Raw genomic sequence first — 26108 nt, forward strand, 5'->3', positions numbered from 1 at the left:
TGCTTACGAAAAACATTGCAATATCATTGTCTGGCGTAACATTTGCTCTGCATGATGGGTGCTGATATTCGCTATCTCTGGCTGTTTTTAGACAGATTTACATACGCCCACGCCCAGAGGTGGGCACACACCAGATACTTGCAGCCACACACCACTGCACATCTCTTGTTTCTTTTGAAGGCTCGGTCAAGGACGATGTGTCTGGAGCTGACTGTGTTATGGGAGTTGTGGAGACTCTGTTATCATACTGGCTCCAATATTTCCAATTCATTATAGTGCATGATAAATAGCAGCATCAGCTTGTCTGTGCTCTCAAGTCAGTGAGATACACAGAAATCTGCTGTGCGAGGTTCTTCTTTGTACGTTTGTTCTCATGAGTTTAAAGAGAGGAAAATGACTGCTGAACAAACTTTCACATCCAGTGTTGTGAAGTTAACTTAATATACCGATGATGAGAAATAGAAACGCTTTTAATTTGCCGACAAAATATCTGCGTAATAGCTGACTCCTTCCAGCATATTGAATAAGCTCACATATCCGCAGTTGGACAGATTTCAACCACACTAATATATAAAAAAGCGTAAAGAAGACATATCTTATCATGAAGGATGCATACAGTCCAGTTTGCAGGGCCGGATGAGTAAGAACGTGTGTGGTCATTGTAGACTCTACAACACACCCTGAACTTCAGGCTCCCTGTGATCTGACTGCTTCCTCCTCACAAAACCATTTATTGAAATAGCTTTCACGGCATCTGGTATCATTTTACATACACAGTTCTTCAGACTGGTGCTTTATATAGTACTTCTACTTTATTTTGCTCGAGGACCAGATGAATGTTACACGGCTGTTAATCTGCTGTCAGCACATTTACATTTACTCCCATGGCTTTGTCTAGTTTCTGGTGAAACATATGTTATTGACAGATTTCTGCCTTGTGGGCTTATATGATGAAGAAACAATGTTAAACATTGACACAAACAAAACTAGATTTTCTGTTAAATGGATACTTTAAAAAAAAAATCTTTCTACATTTTAAGAAACATTTGTATATCTACAATAAAAGACAGTTTCACTATATAAATTTAAAATCAAACATATGATAATGTTCTTGCATAAACACATTAAAACAGTTTAATATTTTAAATTAAATGCATGCCAGATCCGAGAAGAAAAAAAAGTTATTGTAGAAAACTAGGCTTGATCTTAATAACAGGCATTTTGTAATCTCATAAATTCAGTTTTTGGGCTCCACATTTACAAAAAATCAGGTTGTTGACAATATAACAAAAATAGAAAATAAAGTGAGAAGTAGGGAAAAGAGGCATGACTTATCAAAGGGGTGTTCAACTATTACCCCCCAGGTACAAAAACCTTAGGATTTTCATTAACTGAGCATTTACTAAAACGCTTATCTAAAAATAACCCTGTTGTGTCTGTTAGGAAAAAAGAGCCACAACAGTCTAAAATGTTTCCATTTTGTTTCTTTCTTTTTTCATTTACTTTCTATCAGTGCTTGAGCTTTTTCGAGCCTTGTATACTGTAAGTCTTTCTACCATGATAACTTTTTTTTCCCAGTTTTGTTTGTAGGAACAGCCCTTCTAAAAAGAGAGAAAAGGGAAAAGCTTTTACATTCCCAAGGACAAAGAAGGACTTTGTGAGGAGGGGAGGCAACATACCTTCGTTTCTCACACTTTCATCGTGAAGGATGTCAGTATAACTTCCAAAACTATTACCACATTAAAAAAAGGCTTGTCTGTAATAATTACTGTATTATACATTTTTCATCAGCAATAGAACTACAATAAATGTTATGTTCAGTTATTATGTAGTGCTATTTTTTAGTATCTAAATGTACATCTAAAGCAGAAGCATGAATTTCCATGCTAGAAGAGTCACCTTGCCTGCCATTACACCACTTTGTCTGCAGAAGCGGGTAGGAATCTTGCATATCCTTTGTTCTCTCGACTAAAATCTTAATGTTCTTTCCCTCTGTACTAGCAAAGCGCTGTCCTCTGTTCATTCTAAATGTAAATCTTTTATATGGGGCTGGATAAGGGCCATCCTCATGTGAGTGTGCCCGATGAACGAGCTCCCTATGAGCCAAACTTTCCATTGCTTTTGTCCTTATGAATACCTTCATATTCTGTTGCTATCTTATGGTCATTATGTGCTATTTTCTAAATCTGCATTCGCAGTGGTAAATAATGTTGACAATAAATGTCAGCAACACAGCAGTTTGTTTGATTGCCATTTAAACTTGGGAAGCAGTTAGCCGTTTCTTGACTATGTAAATGCAAATTAAGGTAAAGTAATATTTGCACCCGTTAAATGCAGAGCAAAGGATTCAGTCTATGTTTTTCATTTGTATTCTGTTTTAGTACATTGTACATGTGGACCAGTGCTTCACCTTGAGACTTGTCTTACTGCAGTGTTGGTTCTATGATTTTTAAACTTGGTCATGTCAATAATATCATGTCAATTTAGATTCTGATTAAAAACTGCAGCATTTTTTAGTGATAGATTAGTGCCTTCCATCTTAATTTCCTATGTATATTTTGCCATCTGTTAAATTGAAATGTATATCGAGGTGTAAAGATTATGACACCTTCTTTTTAACCTTCTTAGGGGTCTTGAGATTACAGTGCTGTAATATTACAGGATAATGTCAGTATTATTCCTTATGGCTGAGTGAGACATATCTGCTAAAGTCATTCAAAATAGCTGAATGGCAGTTTTGATATATTGTAACAGTGGACAGGCTGCAGAAGCTGTACTATTTCTGTGTAGAGTAATAACTAGCTTTCAACAACTCTTATCTGTGAAGTTTGATAACATGTGTCTGTTGTTGTATTGTGCTGTTTCTGCACTCCATTTCTGCACCATGTCCACCAAAGATGTTGTTGACATTGCAACTATTAATGCAAGATGAGCATTTGATTTACCTGTTAAAGAGAAACTCCTACATGAGGTTGAGACGGGGATTTTTCCAGTATTTTTCTAAGGATTCGGGGATAGACATGACTCGAAGCAACCCCTCACCAGCACTCAGCGATAGAGCTGCAGCTGTGGAACTTCAGATCAAGGTTAAACCAGAGGAGTCTAATTGCAAAAGGTTCCTCAAGATAAAGTCTAAAATAAGAGTTATGGGCAACAAAACTATATGTTAGTGTGTCATACTCAATGTCTGGATTTACCCTGTCCAAATTAGGACAGTCTTGGCTTATGATTTAATAATTTCAGTTTACTCATCCTGTTCTTAGGCGTGCCCTGAGGGAATACTTTTCAAATGCTCAAACAATTAAAATTTCAAGGATTAACTGATTAGACCGTGTCGGCCAAAGGTCAAGGTCATTGTGATATGTCCATTTTTTCTTCTTCTCAAGATCGCCTCTAGACTTTTACAACATCAGGACTTCAATGCTGCATCATGATGATTCTGTGGTGTTTGGTTTGAGATGTGCTTGAAGAATTTGCCTTTTTGAGTTTGAAGATTGCTGACACCAACATCCTTATCTGCGTCATTATCTGCCATCAAAGCTGCAACCTATCGGCCAATCACGAGCTGTAGTAAACCATCACAAGTTCAATTATTTTGCTGATATTTAGCTTTAGGTAATTTTGTTGCACCATGTGAAAAAACTCTCTATTGGTCATTTATACTTAATATATTTAAAAATATATCTTTCTGAAGACAGCATTTTTCCTATTGGAAATGTATTCCCCAGAATCCTGCATTTTACATTTTAGTAAACTCAAATGTTTATTTTTATGACTGTTTCTCTGTTCTTTTTACTAAGTTCATGATTCTGTCTGTGAAATGTGAATTGTTTGTTGCTCAAATGTACCTAGATCAGGCATGGGCAAACCCAGGCCCATATGCGGCCCGTTGGTCTTTTTGACCAACGGGCCTTCCTGGAACTTCCTGGAAAAAAATAAGCAAACATGGTGCTCCTTGTATAAATAAGAGCTACAAATATAATGATACTAGTACAACAACACTTACCAACCATAAATTATATAACAAATGGTAATATTCATACTGTATATGCAGACTTGGTCAGATTAACTTCATAAATGAATCAATATGACATGATTATATGATCAGATAAACTATTCATACGTGTCCATTGTGTTCCCCGTTGAGATTGTATTTATTTTATGAAAGTTATGGGGTCTTATTTTGCTCTAACTGCAACATATCCTTTACTGAAACAGTTTATCACAACCGAGCATGTGAATACTTGCACTGTTGGTCTATCAGACGAGGAACTGTGCTTGTTTCTACAAAAAAAGTGTTCTTGATTACTATCATGAAGGCGGACATGAATGCCATTCAGGTGAAAGTATGTGTACATTGGGATCAGGGTTCCTGCTGATGAATGCAGCTCTGTGTTCACTGATAAAGACGTCAGGCTTTTATGAAGCGTTCTCCATTCCCTGGTCATTCATTAGAAACTTCTAACCATTGATTAACAGTACCCTTCTTTCTCCTCAGTGCTTTCAGTCACCTGACCTGACTGACAAAATAAATGCATCATGATTTGTACAAGTCGAAGTCTTAATGTTCTGAATTTTGTAATTACTTTAAATTGCTATAATTACCCTCGCCGAAGAGGAGGCGAGGGTATTGCAATTGGGTCCGTTTGTTTGTCTGTCTGTCTGTCTGTTTGTTTGTTTGTCTGTCCGAGCGCATAAGTCAAAAACTAGTAACCCAATGGACTTGAAATTTTTACACAAGCAAGGTTTTGTCCGTGGCTCTGTCCTCCCCGAGAATTCTATTCTAGAATCTGGATCCAGATTCTAGAATAATTTTTACATCTGGAATTGTGCCTGTGCTGTAACATGGGAGTGTCACGTTAAGAGGGAGGGACAGGAATGGCATATTCTATTCTACACTACATCAGTGTATAGTGTACAAGCATGGCTTCCATGCAACATGTGTCATATGCTTGGGTCTGGGCAGAGCCCTAGCCATTTTGGTGCCCTAGGCGAGATTATGATTTTGCGCCCCCCCCCCCCCATACACGGCAAACATAATATATATAAAACATTAATAACAACAGCCATATGACAGACCTTAAAAGTTTAATTATTCTTCAAGACAACTAGCACACGCTATACAATATAAATAATAATAAAATAAAATAAAATAAAATAAACTAGAAAGACAATCAGAGATTGCAGACCCTCGCCTCCAAAAGACTATTGGATCTTGTGAGACAGTAAACAGGGCTTCCGGATCAGAGGGGAGCAAACCTGCTCTAGCTTGCTGCTCCGGAACGTACTACAAGACTCCTTCTGGACTCTTTTTCCCATCATGCCATTTGTGTCCCTCCCTCTTAAAGTGGCAGTTTACAGCAGAGGCACAATTCCAGATGTAAAAATAATTCTAGAATCTGGATCCAGATCCAGATCAACGCCATTCTCGGGGAGGACCGAGCCACGGACAGAACCTTGCTTGTGTAAGAATTTCAAGTCGATTGGGTTACTCGTTTTTGAGTTATGCGCTCGGACAGACAAACAATCAGACAAACAGACAAGCCGTCACATTTTAGAACCCATTGTGGCCCGCGAGTCAAAACGTTTGCCCACCCCTGCTCTATAGTCTCCCAGTCGCTTCATGTTAGTGATATAAGTGGTTGCTGCATCAGGCTGTGCTCTGAGTAATATTTTTTATTGCCTTTCTTTATTAGCTCTCAAAGTTCTCTATTGGTCATTACTGTATTCATTCATTCATTATCCAACCGCTTATTCCGTCATCGGGTCGTGGGCCAAGCTGGAGCCAATCCCAGCAGTCAATGGACGAGAGGCAGGGGACACTCTGGACAAGCCGCCAGTCCATCGCAGGGCAACACAGAGACAGACAATCAGCCACACACACACTCACACCTACGGGCAATTTAGTGTCACCAATCAGCCTAGGCTGCATGTTTTCTGCATGTTTTTGGTGGTGGGAGGAAGCCAGAGAACCCGGAGAGAACCCACGCAGACACGGAGAACATGCAAACTCCACACAGAATGGCCACAAGATTTGGGCTTGTTTTAACACTTGCTGATATATTTCACATGTTGGAGAATATAAGTTATATGACCTGGTCACATGACCTCCCTTTTAGTTTTTAGGACAGAAAACAGTTTTCTTGGAGCTTTAATTCAACTTTGCTGGACAGTCACTGTTTCTTCTTTCACCTTTTGCCTTTTTTTTCATCCATCCATTTTCTTGTTGGCGAGACAACCTCAATCGTCCAGTCCGGTGGCGTCACTAGGTTTGAAGGACAGGGAGGGCTTAGCCCCCAGGAGATGCACAGGATGTGAGCAAATGTAGCGAACGAGCACAAAACCTCACAAACGGCTCGCAAGGACTGAGAAATGATACATTATTATTATTATTTCAGTCTGTTTTTTAAATACAGTACAACAACAAACATGTTTAAACAGTAACAGTATGTTTACAGCATTAACACGAAAACATATGGCTACAATTATAAGTTACTTGGTGGATGGAAGCATCAAAAAATGCTGCCTGTTTTTAAGAGCGGCAAATCGGTCGATCACTCTGTTGTGATTCTGAAGCTCATCTTTTTCAATGACTGCAAGACTGTGAAGTATTTTCGGACCCGTTGTTTGACGCAGCCCAGAATGCAACCGACACAGTGCAACCGACGCAGTGCTCTAAAGGACCTTTCACATGAGCAGCTCCTTACAGGCACCGTTAGGGCAACTTGGGTAGAACCTTCAGAGAGGGAAACATGTCTGAATCAAGGAGGTTGTGCACAGACAATATATCTTTGGGAGAACATCCAGCCTCTGTTTTCTGGCCACCAGAACCTCCTCTGTTTTCAGGCTGGAGTGTTTTGAGAGTTCATTCAATTGTGATCCACTCAAGAAGTTCTCACATTTAGGCCTGCGTACCTGGATGCCTTTTAGTAGCTCTGCATCTACTGCAGAATCTGAACTCAAGCTATCATCCTATCCACACAAGGGAAAAGTAACTCTTTTCACTGTGTCTGAGTTGTTGAATTCAGTAGGTGAACCTGCAGGTGCCTCCATGTTCTGCAGGTCTCTGCCCCTGATTCAGGGAGACTGTGGGCGTGGCAGAGGGCTGTGGTTCTCCCATACAGCTCCATGGCTAATGCGTGTGTCACACTAACTAAATGTTACTACCAGCAGTGATAAACTTACTTTCTTTAAAAACTTTCTTATATCCATTCTTCATCCATCCGTTCACGTTCTTCTCCTAAAGCTCTTCTATTATGCTCTGTGTGCTTCAAATGGAGCTGCAGGTATCGACAATTAGCGCGGTCACAGGGAAAACATGGACTGGAGTTTCAGTGATGTGGGCATACTCTATAACAGGGGTCGGCAACCTTTACAACTCAAAGAGCCATTTAGACCCATTTTCCACAGAAAAGAAAACACTGAGAACCACAAAATCCTTTTGACATTTAAAATTAAGACAACACTGCATCTTTTCATCATCGTTTTTTACCTTTATATATGTATAAACAAACTATAGTGTGTTACATTTATGAATCAATGAACTGTTACAGAGAAGCGAAATTACATTTGTGCACACAACAAAAACATTTTGAACTCCGAAAAAAGACGTTGGGTTGAAGGTTACTTTCAAATATAATACTCAATGTCTATTTAAAAAAAAAGAATATTTGCAAAATGGCAAATACAATATTTATCATCTGGTTAATGTGATTTCTGCAAAACTAGCATATGTAGCTGAATTTGTAGATTTCATTCACTTCATAAAATTATTTTTGCTCTGATTAGCCTTCCGCATCAGTTCCAAAACGGCTCTTTTTCTCTCATCTCCATCCGGATATTTTTGAGCAAAGTCTGTGTGTTTATTCTGGAAATTTCTGGCGACATTTGACTTTTTGTTGTTTGCTAACGTCTCATTACATATTAAGCATACTGGTAAACCCGTCTCATCAGCAGTGAAGGCGAACGAATCTGCTCACGTATCATTAAACGTTCTGTTTTCTTCGGACACTTTTCTTAGATTTATCCATAGTTGTCCTACGGGGGGGTCGAAAAATTCAAGAAATCGCATGCAATTTGACGGTTGTGACCGGATATACGTTCACTGTCGATGGTTGTGACGTATATTATGAGTGACAAAAAAATTGAATACGTTTTATTTTGTATTATTTATAATCACCATAATCTTCAAATTTAGAGTTACATTTAAAAAAAAGAATGAACTAAAATAAAATACATTGAATTAAATACTCATTATTTATTTTCTAAAGCCACAGGGAGCCGCAGCAGAGCGATGAAAGAGTCACATGCGGCTCCGGAGCTGCGGGTTGCTGACCCCTGAACAGGTGGAACGGGTTCTCTACCTTACGTCATGAAGTGAGGGGAATCAGATTTATGATGAGATTTAAGTAAATAATGACAGGTTATATATTTATTTATTTAAAATCATATTCTGGCGGGATTTTTTGCACACTGAACAAAAAGAAAATTGTAAAATATATATATATATATATATTTTTTTTTAAACAACCCCATATTATTTAGGGGAGCTTAAGGATATTTTAGGGGGGCTGAAGCACCCCCTAAAATAGGCCTAACGAGGCCACTGATCCCGTCTATAGCGGCTTTAGGGTTAGGTGCACTTTTTTGATTTGGGCTTTCTGTATTTGAAATCAGAATAATTTTGCACTGCGTTGTCAAATTCTCATCGATTTGCCTCTACTTCAAAAGCATTTTAGATGTCTAAGCTGCAGTGTCATGCATTGTCACTGGAGCATGGAATAATATGTTTCATGCAGGCCCTTGTCTTTGTTAGACATCGTCAAACAAAGATGTTTGTTTTGTGATGCTCCTAGCAGGCTGATTAAACACTCAATGGTTTGCACTCAAGGGTGACGTCACAGCTCAAGGCTCTAATTCTAAGAACTCCTTGAAGACAGAAGCCTAAGCCGTGTCTGAGAATACTGTCTCCTTTCTCTTGACAAAAAGCATCATGCTGTTCCAAACACTCCCCACGCCTTTCAACCCACACATGCTATATGGATCAACTTTAGGAATGGCAAGTGGTTCCCCTTGCCATTGCTCTGATGGCTGAGAGCTGTGCATCCCATGCGAATGTAAAGGAAGTTTGAATTGTGTGAACTTTTACAGATGCATCTTTATTCATTCATTGCTTTTTTTAAAATTCTGATTGGCATATTATTTTTCAGATATAGATGAGTTTGGCACTGAAGTTTGTGATAAGATGGTTTGAGAGCATGCTTATAGTAGGAATACTAATTGGGAGTAGAGGGAGGAAAGTGTCCTCACTTCTCACGATTAATTGAGCAGTTAGATAACTGTCATATTTATAGCATTAATGGAAATGTAACTGGATATGAGTGCTGTATCTTTCTGACTCTCTCACTTTCTCTCCCTCTCGACCAATGCTTAATGTTGGAGGAAGTTAACAGGTGATTTGGTATCAAGCTCCAGCAACACAGATATGAGCAGTTGGGACAGCCCTCTGCTAAGTTTTGACTGATTGCCTCTTTCAAGCTTCACTGCAAGTGAGATAGGAGTAGAAAGAGAGAGAGGAACAGAGAGAGCGAGAGTAGCAGAGAGAGAGAGAAAGAGAGAAGCAGGGAGAGGCTCCTGCTTCCTGGCTGCCACTCACTGTGTGTTTTCCTGTTTCCTGTAATAAGCTGATTTTTGCCATGCTGTGCACTCAGCCATGCATCAGCTACAGAGCTTGCTTAAACTCAGAACAATGCTTAACTCCAAACAGCGGGGTGAGTTCTTCTTTCAGATGGATTCAAATGTTTGATGTGTCTGTGTGTTTTTTTTACTGGTTACTGGTGAATTTGGGTCAGTGGTTTATTTGTCTGACACTTTTTCCCACATTTAGTATTGTTCACTGCATTTCTTGCTTCCCCTCCTCACTCCATCTTTTTGAATTGGTTCTTCATTCTGTGCTTCTTTTGCAGGTAATAAAAGTTTATAATGAAGATAACACTAGCAGAGCAGTGGAGGTTCCTACTGACATCACAGCCCAGGATGTTTGCCAGCTGTTCATCTTGAAGAACCTTTGCATTGATGACCACAGCTGGACACTTTTTGAACAACTCTCCCATCTGGGAATAGGTCAGACTTTTACAATATTTAGTGTCAATTTTTATCTTTGAATTATTACGTAAATCTCCTCACAGTGATTCAAAAAGGTTTATTGAATTTAACAATGAACTGAATGATAATGTACAGCAGCAGTTCATGTTGCAGGCTGTATGCACTGGTATGGTAATGTTAGTCCGATGGGTGAGATTTGCTTGGTTTTAATGGAAGGAGTGGCTGCAGGGAATAGGTTGGTGAAATGTGCAGAGAGGTGTGATTAGAACAGGGCCCTGTCCTGTCTCTCATTTTGACTCAGTCAAATGAGAAATGAGAAATTCCAAGCTGATTTTGGGGCCAACTGTCATCATTCATGTGAGGTATCATTGAGACATCAGGGTCCACGTTTAATTTCTAGCTTTACTTGTGTAGCCTGGATGCATGGGTTTTGATGTGGGATTCAAGATAGATGTGAGGTCAATGTTGCAAATAGAATTACATAATTATCCAGTTTGAGATTTTATTACTGGCCCAAGTACAGCAACAGCTGCATTTGTTTGTTTGTTTGTTTTGTTGAGTTTTTACAAAAAAATACTTCAGTTCTTTTTGCTTTTAGCTGCAGTTAGTTTTCACATTTGTTTTTGTAAACATTTTGTGGTGTATTAGTGATAATAATAGTTATTATGAAGTCATACTAAAATCACAGGTATTTGTATTTACAGTGTGACGTCAAAAAAGATTTATCATCCACATATGGACACAGTCTATCCAACTGTTCTGTTGTCTTTCTAATGTATTTAATAAAGGACACACATTTGTTTTACTTCTGTTTTGCAATGTTAGGATTTTATGGCAGTGTAAATTGTAACTAGTTATTTGTCTTGAGGACTTCATGTTTTTAGATCCTTGTGCAACATCATTTCATAGGACTATCTGCAAGAACAATTTATTTTCCATTAATTGAACAGTCATTTTAAGCTCTAGGAAATGATTGATGTTGCACTGCTTGACTGGGCACGTTCAGATCCAGAGGTTGCACAATGCACAAGGTTAATAATCAAACTCTAAGTAAAGCAGCATAACTCTAAAATCTGTTACAAACACCAGTGCATTGGAATTTTAAAATATTTATACTTATTCTCTAACATTGGTTTGGCATTAGAGCCTGTTTTATTCATCATAGTTTATTTATAGAGCAGTGGAAAACAGTTTAGCCTGTCATTTTGTTCTTGCCTCCTGACCAGAAAGAATCATTGAGGACCATGAGTCTATCATGGAGATAATGTCCGGCTGGGGAATGGACTCAGACAGCCGGCTGTATTTTAGAAAAAATTATGCAAAATATGAATTCTTCAGGAAACCCTTGGTGAGTTTGTGACAACTGATATCTTTGGTATATTCTCTTCTTCTTTTTTTTTTGCATTTTTTTCACCACTTATATCCTTACCACTGTTTGCCTCGTAACAACCGATCATTGCTCTCACACCGGTAGGACTTCTTTCCAGATCATATGGTCTCCCTGTCCAGTGAAACTAATGGGATGGTTGATCATTCTCAGCTAATACAGGTATCAAGTTATTTTGGTTACCAGTACCAATTGTGAGACTCTAAATCTGTCTGTTCTTTGTAGTTTTCTGCATTTTTATATATTTGATAAAATATGTATCTACCCATCACAGATCTTTCTCAACTCCAGCACCTGTCCACAGATACATGGATACCTCCATGCCAAAGAGCAAAGCAGGAAGTCTTGGAAGAAGTTTTACTTTGTGCTGCGGCGGTCAGGGCTTTATTTTTCCAACAAGGGAAAGTCCAAGGTCTGAAATATATATAGAATGAAACTCAAAAGCAATATAAAGGCAGATTGCATTTATGTTATATTCTTAGTTAAGTACATATTGCCCTTTGTTTACAAGGTATACAGGAAAATATATATCCATTCATCCATTTGCCGATCTATCTATATATCTAAATACTTTCACCTGTGTGGGCAGAGGAACAGGTTGAGCTTGATTTTCCTTCCGTCAGATGGCATAGCAGCCAAGCAGAAAGAGGACTTTCAATGCTGCTGACAAGTGAAGCTTATTCCTAGGCACAAGCCTCGCCAACACAACCACTTCTCAACTGCTTATTGAGTCAGGAAGGTGTTGGCACAATGCTCACTTTTATTCATGCAGGTTTACCCTTCACCTGCGGTTTTGGCCAGGCACATAATTAGTCAATCAGCACAGTCACTAACGTCTGTGGCATTACTTTATATAAGGAAGTGGAAAGGGTGTGTGACATGAAGGCAGAACAATGGTGGCTTTGTGTGTTTTTTTCTTGGACATTTATCTTCAGCACAATGCGGCTGTTGATACTGTCTCAATATAGCTCCTATCAATATGTTTAATTTTAACCCTATCGCTTTCATTATAATTTTATAGGGGCAACCACACCAAGAAAGACTGATACAGCTATTCATTAATAAATTTGCATTGTTGAAATTTAGGTAATCCATGTTTGTCCTAAATGAGTTAACGTATTCTTTCTTTCTTTGATCCATTACTGACATTTCTAGTCTTATATTAGATAATGTCATATTTCAGAAATTAGTGCACAATTTAATTTGTATTGTGTTCTTCACATTAGACACTGCATCATGAAGTAAATTAAAGTAAAGGTACATATACACTTTACATGCATCTCCATCCTTCATACATATAGACCTGTTTAGATGGAAACTACACCTGAAACATTAAATCAATCTCATAATAAACACCATGTTCAAGCATAAGGGTGTCCATATGTGCACTTGGCACCAGGACACCCTAGGCCGCAGTTTGATGATCGACTTTCTAGTCGTCTCACCGGACTTGCGGCCGCATGTCTTGGACACTCGGGTGAAGAGAGGGGCGGAGCTGTCAACCGATCATCACCTGGTGGTGAGTCAAATCCGATGGTGGGGGAGGATGCCGGACAGACCTGGCAGACCCAAACGTATTGTGAGGGTCTGTTGGGAACGTCTCCACCTCCAGGAGAGCTTCAACCACGTACCGGGGGAGGCAGCGGACATTGAGTCCGAGTGAACCATGTTTCGTGCCTCCATTGTTAAAGCGGCCGATCGGTGCTGTGGTCGTAAGGTGGTCGGTGCCTGTCGTGGCGGCAATTCCAAGACCTCTTGGTGGACACCGGTGGTGAGGGATGCCGTCAAGCTGAAGAAGGAGTCCTATCAGGCCTTTTTGGCCTGTGGGACTCCGGAGGCAGCTGACAGGTACCGACACACCAAACAGGGCACAGCTACCGCGGTTGCTGAGGCAAAAACCCGGGCATGGGAGGAGTTAGGTGGAGCCATGGAAAACGACTTCCGGACGGCTTCGAAGAGGTTCTGGACCACCATCCGGCGTCTCAGGAGGGGGAAGAAGTGCACGTTCAACACTGTGGGGATGGTGCGCTGCTGACCTCGACTCGAGACGTCGTAGATCGGTGGAGGGACTACTTCGATGACCTCCTCAATCCCACCGACATGCCTTCCAGTGAGGAAGCAGGGCCTGGGGACTCGTGGGTGAGCTCCTCTATTTCTGGGGCCGAGGTTGCCGAGGTAGTTAAAAGCTCCTCGGTGGCAAGGCCCCAGGGGTGGATGAGATAGGGCTGGATGTTGTAGGGCTGTCATGGTTGACACGACTCTGCAACATCGCATGGACATCGGGGGCAGTGCCTTTGAAATGGCAGACCGGGGTGGTGGTCCCTCTTTATAAGAAGGGTGACCGGAGGGTGTGTTCCAACTATAGAGGGATCACACTCCTCAGCCTCCCCGGTAAGGTCTATTCAGGGGTACTGGAGAGGAGGGTCCGCCGGATAGTCGAACCTTGGATTCAGGAGGAGTAATGTGGTTTTCGTCCTGGCCGTTGAACTGTGGACCAGCTCTACACCCTCGGCAGGGTCCTGGAGGGTGCATGGGAGTTTGCCCAACCAGTCCACATGTGTTTTGTGGATTTGGAGAAGGCATTCGACCGTGTCCCTCAGGGAGTCCTGTCGGGGGTGCTCCGGGAGTATGGGGATTGGACCCCCTGATACGGGGTGTCCGCTCCCTATATGACCGGTGCCAGAGCTTGGTCCGCATTGCCGGCAATAAGTTGGACCTATTTCCAGTGCGGGTTGGACTCCGCCAGGGCTGCCCTTTGTCACCGATTCTGTTCATAACCTTTATGGACAGAATTTCTAGGTGCAGCCAGGGCGTTGAGGGGGTTCGGTTTGGTGACCTCAGGATTGGATAGCTGCTTTTTGCAGATGACGTGATCCTGTTGGCTTCATCAGGCCGTGCCCTCCAGCTCTCACTGGATCGGTTCGCAGCCGCATGTGAAGCAGCTGGGATGAGAATCAGCACCTCCAAATCCGAGGCCATGGTTCTCAGCCGGAAAAGGGTGGAGTGCACCCTCCATGTCGGGGAGGAGATCCTTCCCCAAGTGGAGGAGTTCAAGTACCTCGGGGTTTTGTTCACGAGTGACGGAAGGATGGAGCGGGAGATCGACAGACGGATCGGTGCAGCGTCTGCAGTGATGCGGACTCTGCACAGATCCGTCATGGTGAAGAGAGAGCTGAGCCGAAAGGCGAAGCTCTCGATTTACTGGTCGATCTTCATTCCTACCCTCACCTATGGTCACGAACTTTGGGTAGTGACCGAAAGAACAAGATTGCGGGTACAAGCGGCTGAAATGAGCTTCTTCCGTAGGGTGGCTGGGCTCTCCTTTAGAGATAGGGTGAGAAGCTCAGTCATCCGGGAGGAGCTCGGAGTAGAGCCGCTGCTCCTCCGCGTTGAGAGGAGCCAGATGAGGTGGCTCGGGCATCTATTCAGGATGCCTCCTGAACACCTCCCTGGTGAGGTGTTCAGGGCACGTCCCACCGGTAGGAGACCACGGGGAAGACCCAGGACACGCTGGAGAGACTATGTCTCTCGGCTGGCTTGGGAACGCCTCGGGATCCCCCCGGAAGAGAGGAAGTGGCCGGGGAGAGGGAAGTCTGGGCTTCCCTGCTTAGGCTGCTGCCCCCGCGACCCGGCCTCGGATAAGCGGATGACGATGGATGGATGGATGGATGGAGGCTTTTTCCTGTGTTTTATTATCATCTTTCCTCATTTTTCAGCAACCGAGACACCTTCAGGTCATTGCAGACTTCAGTGACAGCGATGTCTACATGGTGTTGTCAGCCAAAAAAATACATGGAGCACCTACAGATTTTGGCCTGTGTGTGAAGGTACATTCACCTCCTCGAAGTAACAAAGCCACACAAAAGCTGCACAAGTAGAGTATTGATTCCTACTGTGTTGGACTCAGTTCGTCTTCATTGAACTTCTGTTTGCAGTCCACAAAGTGTAGTTCAACCCGGGACTTGAAGCTGCTTTGTGCGGATGATGAGCAGACCAGGACATGCTGGATCACAGCCATGCGCTTGTTAAAGGTTGGCTTGTCAGTAGCTGTGGGTGATGTCTAAGAGAAGGAATGCTGAGTCAGTGTTATAATCAGATTTAACTTTGAGAGGAGGTCAAGAGAAACTATTGGTGATGCTGGATTAACACTCTGACTTTGCATAGAAGCAGCATGTGTTCATTGTCTGGATGCAGTTTAAAGCTTTGGTCAATCAGTAAAGAACAACAAACTGTAACCTACTTCTATCTGTTCTTTTAAATTTGTACACTACAGTTGAGTTTATAATTTAAAATGTTGGCATTTATGTTTTCAGTATGGGATACAACTGTACCAAAACTTTATTCAGCCACACCAGAAGCAAAAAACTTCACCAATGGTAAGATCAAAGGTATTTTTTCATGTCATCTATACCTCACAAAGTAACATTAAGTAATGGAATCCTCAGATTTAAAAATAATAATATTTGTTTGTATTCTAACATGCTATCTCCTTAAGCTTAAACAATGTGCACAAGGTCCGTTGTTATGATGAGTCTGGAGCAAATAAACTGCAGTTTGCCTCACGTTACACCCCATGTTTGCTTTTAGTGTTCTGCCCACACACTGTGCACTGATCAGCCTTGTTTCTGACTACGGAACGCAGCTTTTACTCCCCAATTAAAACAGCAGAGTGATTAGGCTGGCACCCTTCAGCAGCATTTGGTACTTTAAAGTCTAAATATTTTACTGAAGAAGACAAACAAACAAACAACAATTACATTAAATTAATACAGATAAAGGCTCACATTAAGATGTGACTGTTGGTTGTATTGCTGCATATTTGCTTACGAGTCTGCATATTTATTGGCGGTCAGCTGTTTCAACTTTACAAGGTGTTATGGTATTGCTAGATTTATAGCTTGTTCCATTGTCCCTAGTGTCCAAAAGAAAATAGCTATTGAAGCTTAACAGGCTAATGCATAACAATGTAACGACATATGATGAATGAGGCACCTTCTATGTGATAATGCTGGATTAGTGTCCCAGAATAGAGCTGGGCTCTACAGAGAGTATTTTCATGGCAGTGAACATAATCTATTTATGACATATGGGCATGTTGATGAACCTGCTGCATTCTAAAAATACATGGCGATCAGCTGCTCTCAGACTTAACAACTCATCACCTCTTGTCTGCAGCCCGTGGGTCTTATGTGACCAACCATCTCGCCAAGAGGATTAGCAAGAAAGATAGGCGAGCACATTCATGAACTTGCCAAATGCAGGTTTGGGTCAGGCCGCTGAATCTTTTGTGGTTTAGTTGTCAGATTTAGTGTGACATGCTCCCATAAAAATAAAAATACTTATAAGCTCTCAAAAGCTTTATTTGAGTACAATAATACAGTGTAATTGCAGAGGTGGATGCAGGACAACAACTAAAGTAGAGATACTGGAGGTAAGAAGTCACAGACGCCACCACAGGATGATAGACTGGCTGCTCAGTGTTTTGGGGAACATCCAGCTGGTGGTTAAGCCAAAACTTAACCTTGTAAGGCACAGGAAGGTCTAGAACTGTGTAGAGGGCATGCTGGGCTATTTTCCCCTCATAAAAACCCACATTTTAATTTGATAAGAGCTGTCAATATTAACAATAGAAATCCGTATGTTTCATCATACAGTGATATATTTTTGTTGTTACAGCTGTATAAAGACATTAGTGTGCAGTACCTCTTTAAGTAGCATTTGAAGCACTGACTTCACATCACAGGAATCGGGTGGAGTGGGTACGAGAGACTTGAATGCCTCTATCTCACCCCTCATCGTCATTGATGCAGGAACAAATGTGGTAAATTAACTTGAATGAATGAAGTGAGCTACTCACTCTGTAGCACGTTGCATCAATTGAGTTATTGAATATTGGTTTTATTTTTATTTGTATTGTTAAATTTGTATTGTAAATTGTGGATGATTTATGTACGAAGGACTTTCAACGGAAACAAGACCGCAAGGGCTTTTTTGAAATGCTCCTCTTAGACAGGATGTTTGACTTTATTTGTACTGTAATACATGCTACTGTGTGACTGTACTTGTACTCTAACATTCTATCTAAAATATATTCATTCAGCACCGAGAGGACTAAAATGTGACAAACCAGTTTGATCAGATATTCACTGGAGATTTCAGTATGGAGTCCTCGAGAAATGAATATGGAGTCATGTTACACAGACACTAGATGGCAGTACAAAACCACAGGGCTGCAAAAGCCTGTGTCTCCAATATGAAGAAAATTATCTTTATGCATATAATAAGATGCATTTATTTTCTCATTGTATTGTTTTTATCAATCAAAAGAAATCTGAAACTCATTTTTACAGTAACATTTCAGTTCATAAATGTTATTTCAGAGAAGCATTTCAGAGAATTCACTGGTGGCGATGGACTTTTCTGGTCAAAACGGCAGAGTGATCGAGAACCCGTCTGAGGCGCTGTCGGTGGCTGTAGCGGAAGGCCTGTCATGGAGGGTGAGTCTGCCTCTGAAGCTCTCTCCATCTCCATGAGAAACATTTCAACACTAGAGTTAGAAAGCTCTAACAAGGTTTACTACTACTTTCGGCTTGTCCCATGTCCTTTACGTCGTCCTCCCCAACACCAGCCACGCTCATGTCCTCCCTCACTACCTCCATGTATCTTCTCCTGGGTCAACCTCTAGCACTGTTCCCTGGCAGTTCCATCCTCAGCGTCCTTCTCCTCTGGACATGTCCAAACCATCTAAGTCTGGCGTCTCTGACATTATCTCCAAAATGTTTAACCTTCACCGTCCCACTTATTTCCTCATTTCTAATCATATCCAACCTGGTCACGCCCAAGGAGAACCTCAGCATCTTCATCTCCGCCACTTCAAGCTCTAACTCCCGTCTTTTCCTCAAAGCCACTGTCTCTAAGCCATACAGCTGGCCTCACCGCTGTCTTGTTGATCTTTCCCTTCATCCTCGCTGACACTCTCCTATCACAGAGCACAGCGGTCCCCAACCTGTTTCCTGCCACGGACCAGTTGCATGCCGGGCAACTTTTTTGTTGTGGTCTCAATAATTGCTGTCCTTCATGTTCCCGTATTTTTGTTTAATATTTTCCGTATTCTTGTCTTTTACTTCAGGGTTCTTGGTCTCTACGTGCCGAAGCAGTATTGAACCATTTGTTGCCTTGTTAACAAAGCTGTAGATAAACCTGTGTTTTAAGTCTGACTCCGGGTTTGTCTGTTAACAGTTTTCTTTTCTTGGAGGTCGTCAGCTCCTCTTCTTCCTCCTCAGTTGGACTTTTCCCCTTAGCAAAGAAGCTCTCCAAAGACATTTGTTTTTTAATAATTTTTCCTAGTTCATGTCTGTTTTAGTGATGTATCGTGCCCAAGAAAATTCACAGGCGATTGTTATGTTGGAGAAAATCCGGTCGTTTTTCAACCAGTGCTTCTCAATTATTTTCTGTTACGACCCCCCTAGGAAGAAAAAAAAAACAGTTTGCGACCCCTGCCCCCCCAAAAAAACACTCTTGTATCCTCATTAACATAAAAAGAAATATGAAAAATAAAGAAATATAGATCAACTTACAACAAATAATAACTTTATTACCATTTTTTGTCTGCAACAGAAAAATTTGAAGAGCATCAGTTTGCCTGAAATATTTTTTTAATCCTTAAGCTACAATTTTTACAATTAAATAATAAATTAATTTATATAACATCAATACATAATAATACATTTAAATTGATCAGCAACATTAACTCAGGAGCACAAAATATAAAACACTTTAACCTACAAAACCAAAATGCAAAATAAATTGTGCTGATTTTCTTTTAGCAAAATGATGAAGTCAGGTCTTCCCTCTTAGTCACGGTGAAGCCAAGCACCTCTTGGCTTTCGGTAACAAATGCCTCATGGACCGGTACCGGGCGGCGGCCCGGTGGTTGGGGACCACTGACATAGCACACCTGATACTTTCCTCCACCCGTTCCAGCCTGCCTGCAAATGGTTCTTCACTTCCTTTCCACATTCTCCATCACTCTGCACTGTTGACCCGAGGTAGCTGAAGTCCTCTACCTTCTTTACGTCTATTCCTTCTAACTTCAATGTTCCTCCTGGGACCTTCTCATTTACACACATGTTGCTTCCGTTTCCGGAATGGCGGCGCGTACACACGTTGCGGCCCGAGGCTCCCAGCTTTTCGTGCTTGTTTTTGTATTGAGCACACGGACTGGGATGTATTCAAAGAGGATGCAGATTTTGAGGAGTACACGTCATCTGTGCTGTCTTATGTTCACTTCTGCACTGATGCTGTCCTTCCCACAAAGACGATCACGGTTTTTCCTAACCAGAAACCGTGGATGGACAGCACAGTGCGGCTTCTGCTCAGAGTTCGGGATGCAGCCTACAGAGCAGGAGACCGGCTGGCCTATAGCAGGGCACGAAGTGAACTGAGAAGAGGCATTAAGCTGGCAAAGCACAGATACAAGCAACACATTGAGGAGCACTTTGAGAACAATAACCCACGTGACATGTGGAAAGGCATCAGGGCTGTTACGGATTACAAACGCAGGGACCAGCACGCCAGCCATGACTCCACCCTGCCTGACACCCTGAACAGATTCTTCTCACGCTTCGACTCTCGGAGCAGCAGAAGGACTGTAGATCTCCCTCAGCCTGAGGTGCAGCGTCAGCCGCTCGTCCTGCAGCTGCACCAGGTCTCCTCAGCCCTGAGGAGGATCAACATCAACAAGGCTGCGGGACCAGATGGCGTGTCAGGCCGGACACTGAAGACGTGTGCTGACCAACTGGCAGGGGTTTTCCTGGACATCTTCAACCTGTCCCTGCAGCTGTCCACCGTCCCTGCCTGCCTTAAGTCCTCCATCATTGTGCCTGTACCCAAGAAATCATCCATCTCCTGCCTCAACGATTACCGCCCTGTTGCTCTGACTCCGGTGGTGATGAAGTGCTTCGAGAAGATCCTCCTTAAACACATCAAGGACGCCGTCCCTGCTGGTTTGGACAGCCTGCAGTTCGCCTACAGGGGGAACCGCTCCACGGAGGACGCCGTCTCGCTGACACTGCACTCGGCCCTGACTCACCTGGAGCAGCCTAACACCTACGTCAGGATGCTGTTTGTGGACTTCAGTTCAGCTTTTAACACCGTCCCACCGGACATGCTGGCTCTGAAGCTCCACAGCCTGGGACTGTCGCCACCGCTCTGCTCCTGGGTCAGAGACTTCCTCAGCAACCGGCCCCAGGTGGTGAAGATAGGAGACACCACTTCCTCCCCTCTGATCCTGAACACTGGGACCCCCCAGGGTTGTGTTCTCAGCCCTGCTCTCTTCACCCTCTTCACCCACGACCGTCTGCCTGATTTGGACTCTGTTTACACCTCCAGAGTCCAGAGGCGGGCCAGACGCATCGCCACAGACCCCACCCACCCGGGCCACAAACTGTTTGTCCCGCTCCCATCAGGGAAGCGGTTCAGGACAATAAGAAGCAGCACCGCGAGGCTCAGAAACAGCTTCTTCCCCAGAGCTGTGAAAGCAGTCGTTCCCTTGTAGCGATCTGGGACGGTTTATGCCTGTCTTGCTGTGCTGCTGCTGCTATTTTGCACCATTGTCTGTGATTCACACTCTCTTTGTGTGTATATATATATTGTTTCTTTAAGAGAGAGAATTTAGTTTTTGATTTGATTATGTTATGATGTGTGCCTTAAGCCGTGGGCCTTCACACGATTTTATTATGTTCGCATAATGATAATAAAGTATCTTGAATCTTGAATGTACTCTGTTTTACCTTCATTCCTTTCTTTTCTAGAGCAGATGTCCACTTCTCTAAATTCTCCTCTACCTGCTCCCTGCTCTCAGTGCAGATCACAATGTCATCTGCAAACATCATATTCCAGGGAGCTTCCTGTCTCACCTAATCTGTTAGTCTATCCAGCACCATGGCAAACAAAAAGGGGCTCAGAGCTGGTGCAATCCCACCTCTCCACTAAACTCCCGTTACTCGACACTTTACTGCTGTCGTACATGTCCTGAACTACTCTGACATACTCCAAACTTCCTCATCAGTACCACAGTTCCTCTCCAGGCACCCTGTAATAGGCTTTCTCTTGATCTACAAAGACACAATGCAGCTCCGTCTGACCTTCCCTGTACTTCTCCATTGCTAGCCTCAATGCAAACATTGCGTCTGTAGTACTCGTCCTCGGCATGAAGCCATACTGCTGCTCGCAAATACTTACTTCTGTCTTTAGACTAGCCTCAATCACTTTTTCCCATAACTTCATTGTATGACTCATTAGCTTTATCCCCCTATAGTTTCCACAACCTTGTATGTATCCCTTCTTCTTGAAAATGGGCACGAAACAACCCTGTTAAAAAGTGTAGACTAGAGCTACCTCTCCTAGGCACAGGTATGTTGTCTTGGCCAACTGCCTTCCCTTTCTTCATCCTCTTCCTTGCCTTTCTAACTTAACTCGTTCTAATCTTTGTCACTTCCTGGTCCACAAGAGGTGCATCTACTACCCTTTGTTCTCTCTCATTTTCCTCATTCATTAAATCCCCCAAATAATTCTTCCTTTTTTTGCTCTTCTTATTTCTTATTTCTTTTTAACTTGTCTGCATTTGTGCTCAACAGTGACAACGTACATAACGTCAGTCACTGTTATAGTTCTATGCAATTTTATTTTTATTGTGATTGTGACCATCACCTGCCCTCTTGGCAGACTAACCTATTTATATTTTATTTGTTTTATTTCCTGCTTTCCGCTGTAGAGGGCTGTGCACACCAAAGTGAAGCATAAAACATGGACAAATAAAAAGTGACAAACACACAGTGTTCTGAAAAGAAATGTATTTGTGCTCATTGATTCTATCCCTTTCATCCAACCATAACCAAGAATTATCCCAGAACCCCAGGTTCTCATCAGTCTCCAGAGGAAAGTCTGGATCACCAAGTTCTGAGGAAGAAGAGGGAGTGCATAGTGAGAGCCACATATGCTAAACCAGCAACCTCCACTGACTCAGAGATCTGTGGGCAGAGTTAACTCTCAAATCGAGTTTCGATAGGTGCTGGAGTGGTGGACCTGGCATGCATGAAACCTCCACCTAAGAAAGGGCCAGTCATCCCATGCCCATGCCCATCAACGGCAACACAAGCTCCCCAGATCACCCCAAGCCGCCACTGCACCCCGAAAACGACCGCTGGGGCCCCACCAGAGCCACACGCAGAAGAACCAGCCCAGAACCCTAGAGTGACAGTCACCGACACACCCGAAGAAAACAAAGCAAGCGCAGCGGCACGGGGCGCAGCAGGCCGGCCTGGCGCCCCACCAGCACCCAACACCTCACCCCCCACAACCGCTGCCCCCCTCCCGGCACCCACCACCCATCCTACTCAGCCCCTCTCCCGGCCGCCCCACAGCCCCCCCCCCCCCCCCCACCCCCACCATCCAACCCACCGCCGAGTTTGGGCCACCCCCCAACCCGGAGAACCAGGGTATGGGGAACTGGCGTAGGCAGCAAAGGGGCGTCAGCTCAACCTAACCCATATCCAGCCATTTGGGGGGGGGGGGGGGTATTAACACTCTGGGATGGAGAGGAGGGAGCAGAAGGCAGGCCCACCAATCCCAAACCCCATGCCCAGCTGGTCGAGGCCCAGCATGCCGCGCCAAAGCCAGAATGTGTGAACCCCCCCATACCCAGTTTTCATGCTGGGGAACTATCCCAGCACCGTGGATGAGTGAACACCCATGTGCTATATACAAGTGAGTGTGGTGCATTAAAATTGGGGGCAGGTGGGGCCGGACGGGGGATGCGGAGGAGGGCAACGGCGCACTCCTGCCCCGTGGCTGCTCTATCTCTTATCTCCCCGCCTAGCACATACCCAAACCCCCCAAAATAGGGTATGTGTGGTGAATTAAAATGGGGGGGTTGCAGAGGGATGCACGAGGAAAGCCTCCCAGCACCAAGCCCCCCAAGTGTATGTGCCCTGAGTGTGTATTTACAAGTGTGCTAAAGTGGTGAGTTAGGAGGTGCGACACACGAGGCTCCGACCAAATAATTCTTCCATCTTCTGAGCATACTACTGGCCTCCGTCAACACCTTGCCACCCATATCCTTAATCACTCTCACATGCTGAACATCCTTTCCATCGCTGTCTCTCTGTCTGGCCAGCCTCTACAGATCCTTCTTTCCCTCTTTACTATCTTTACAAATAAAAACAGAAACAGGATGAATTGTCTATTTATTAACAACTAAAACTCTGACTTTAATTAATTTTGTCTACAGAGGAAACACTGTCACCGCCTGAGTGGCCATGGGAGTCCCTCCACATCGCAGGGCTCCCTGTCAAACTTAGGTTAGTCAGATTTCTTTTATTATTTTGAGTTATTGAGTTGAGTTATTCACCCAAGTGAAATAAAAAAAATAATATAAATATTATGTCTGTTTGTTCTCTAGGCCTCCACTTGACTCAGTCCTGGTTTCATGGTAAAATGTCTCGGGATGAGGCGCAACGTGTGATTGTGCAACAGGGGCTTGTCGATGGGTAAACAGCTCTATTCCTGTTTTTATGTTGTCTTTAAAGACAGTAGAGTAACCTGGGCCTGGGTCCACAATATGATTCTCTACACACACACACACACACGGTGTCCGTAATCGGGTCGCGTGCCAAGCTATCTCAGCAGACAATGGGTGAGAGGCGGCGTACACCCTGGCAACAAGTTCATCGCAGGGCAACACAGAGACAGACAATCAACCTCACACACACTCACGCCTACGAGCAATTTAATGTCACCAATCCGCCTAAACTGCATGTTTTTGGTGGTGGGAGGAAGCCGGGGAGAACATACAAACTCCACGCAGAAGAGCCGCAAGTCAGATTCTAACCCACAACCTCCTTTTTAAAGGCAACAGCACTTTAACCACCACTGCGCCACTGGGCCGCCTACACACACATACCTATATATATATATATATATAAATATAAGATAGTTAATAAATAAGATAATGATATATTATAATTGTTACAAATAAATTAAAAAAGCAACAATAACACATAACAATTGGTCCAAAGTATAATCAAGTGTTTATGTTGGTTGCAGATATAATAAAGAATAGGTTACTTGTTTGATCAAATCAAATTAAATTGAGTCACTTTTGAATTTAGAAATTACATTTGAGAAATATAAAATAATACAAAATATCTTATTCCAGAGTGCAGCATACATTCATTGAGAAGTTTTAAGAAACATTACAGCTGCACTGTCCAAATTGCATTATTTCATTTGAAGACATCTTTATGAAAGATTATATTGGATGTTCAATTATTCAAATTATTGTTTATATTTTGTGGAATGTCATTATGGGGTGAACGTGATGAGTTGGATAATGTATTTTTTTGGTCTGTTTTTTCATTTAGATTGTTTCTTCTCAGGGACAGCCAAAGTAACCCTAAGACATTTGTTCTGTCGATGTGCCACACACAGAAAATCAAACACTTTCAGATCTTGCCCGTGAGTACACACCAGTAAATCATTTCATTTATAATAAGCAATAATAAGCTACTTTTGTATGTATGGATGTGCATGATGCATGTGTGCCCTCCTCTTTAGATGGATGATGAAGGGGAGGTATTATACAGTCTGGATGATGGGCACACGCGCTTCACTGACTTGATCCAGTTGGTGGAGTTTTACCAGCTAAACCGCGGCGTGTTGCCCTGCAAGCTCAAACACCACTGTGCACGGATTGCCCTGTAAACAAGAACCCCAAGAGACACCTGCGGGCCCATGTGCATCTTTGACTCTGCATGCTTTCTGGACAGTTACACCCAGTGTTCTTGTGCCTTGAAGAGGGAAGATTTGAAGAGTAACAGAACAGCCGTACTAGCTGAAATCACAGTTAAGATCAAGTATAATCCACATTGTGTAACACTGTCCCTCCATTTATTATTCCATGAAACATCTGAATTTGACAAAACACTGTAGAATAACTGCTGCACAGTTGAGACTGTTGTGTATTTCAATTTTTTAATTTTTTATTGTTAATGTCATTCTTTGGTCACAGAATGTGTGTGGCTGTAAAATCCAACTCTGACTGTACATGACTGCACTCAGCTTGTAATTCTAACACTACAACAAAAATGAATGAAAGTTGTCAAAAAGAAATAATGGTCCAATTGAAATGGTGAAATCAGTTTTTGTTTTTTATTTGAAAGTGTGTCATGCTGGAAAGTGTAGTACTTTGGAGTGAAACAAAGCAACTCTACTTTACATTGTCATTCAGTATTCAGGTATTTTTTTAGAAAAAGATTGTTCTTTTTTTATTTGAGAGAAAGTGAACTCTCATGACACAACCTCACAAGCTTGCACTGTCTATTTAGATGAAACGTTTGTATTACATTAAATTACTGTACTTGCAATTGTGTTGTAGCGCAAGAACAGTGAAGCATATGCCACAATTTTATATATTCAGTTCAAGATGGAATTATCATTATGGAAATATTGCATTATTCCAACTGCTGCAACCGATTTAGATCATATCTGAATTAATTGTAAATTAAAATTTAGGTTTTCACATTTTCTAAAGTTTTTGGTACATAGTTTAATAAATCTT

General features: G+C 42.5%; 1 protein-coding gene across 1 annotated transcript; it reads left to right on the forward strand.

Moving 5' to 3' along the window:
* Window positions 1–1873: 1873 nt before the first annotated feature.
* grb14 (growth factor receptor-bound protein 14) lies at window positions 1874–26108 on the forward strand. Its single transcript, XM_068746075.1, has 13 exons — window positions 1874–1936; window positions 9966–10122; window positions 11331–11452; window positions 11579–11653; window positions 11766–11903; window positions 15208–15318; window positions 15427–15522; window positions 15805–15867; window positions 17872–17988; window positions 23781–23850; window positions 23952–24039; window positions 24913–25006; window positions 25106–26108. Exons 1-13 carry the CDS (start codon window positions 1874–1876, stop codon window positions 25250–25252), a joined length of 1341 nt encoding a protein of 446 aa, XP_068602176.1. The 3' UTR covers window positions 25253–26108.

This window comes from Brachionichthys hirsutus, chromosome 12, assembly GCF_040956055.1.
Source record: "Brachionichthys hirsutus isolate HB-005 chromosome 12, CSIRO-AGI_Bhir_v1, whole genome shotgun sequence".
NCBI lineage: Eukaryota > Metazoa > Chordata > Actinopteri > Lophiiformes > Brachionichthyidae > Brachionichthys > Brachionichthys hirsutus.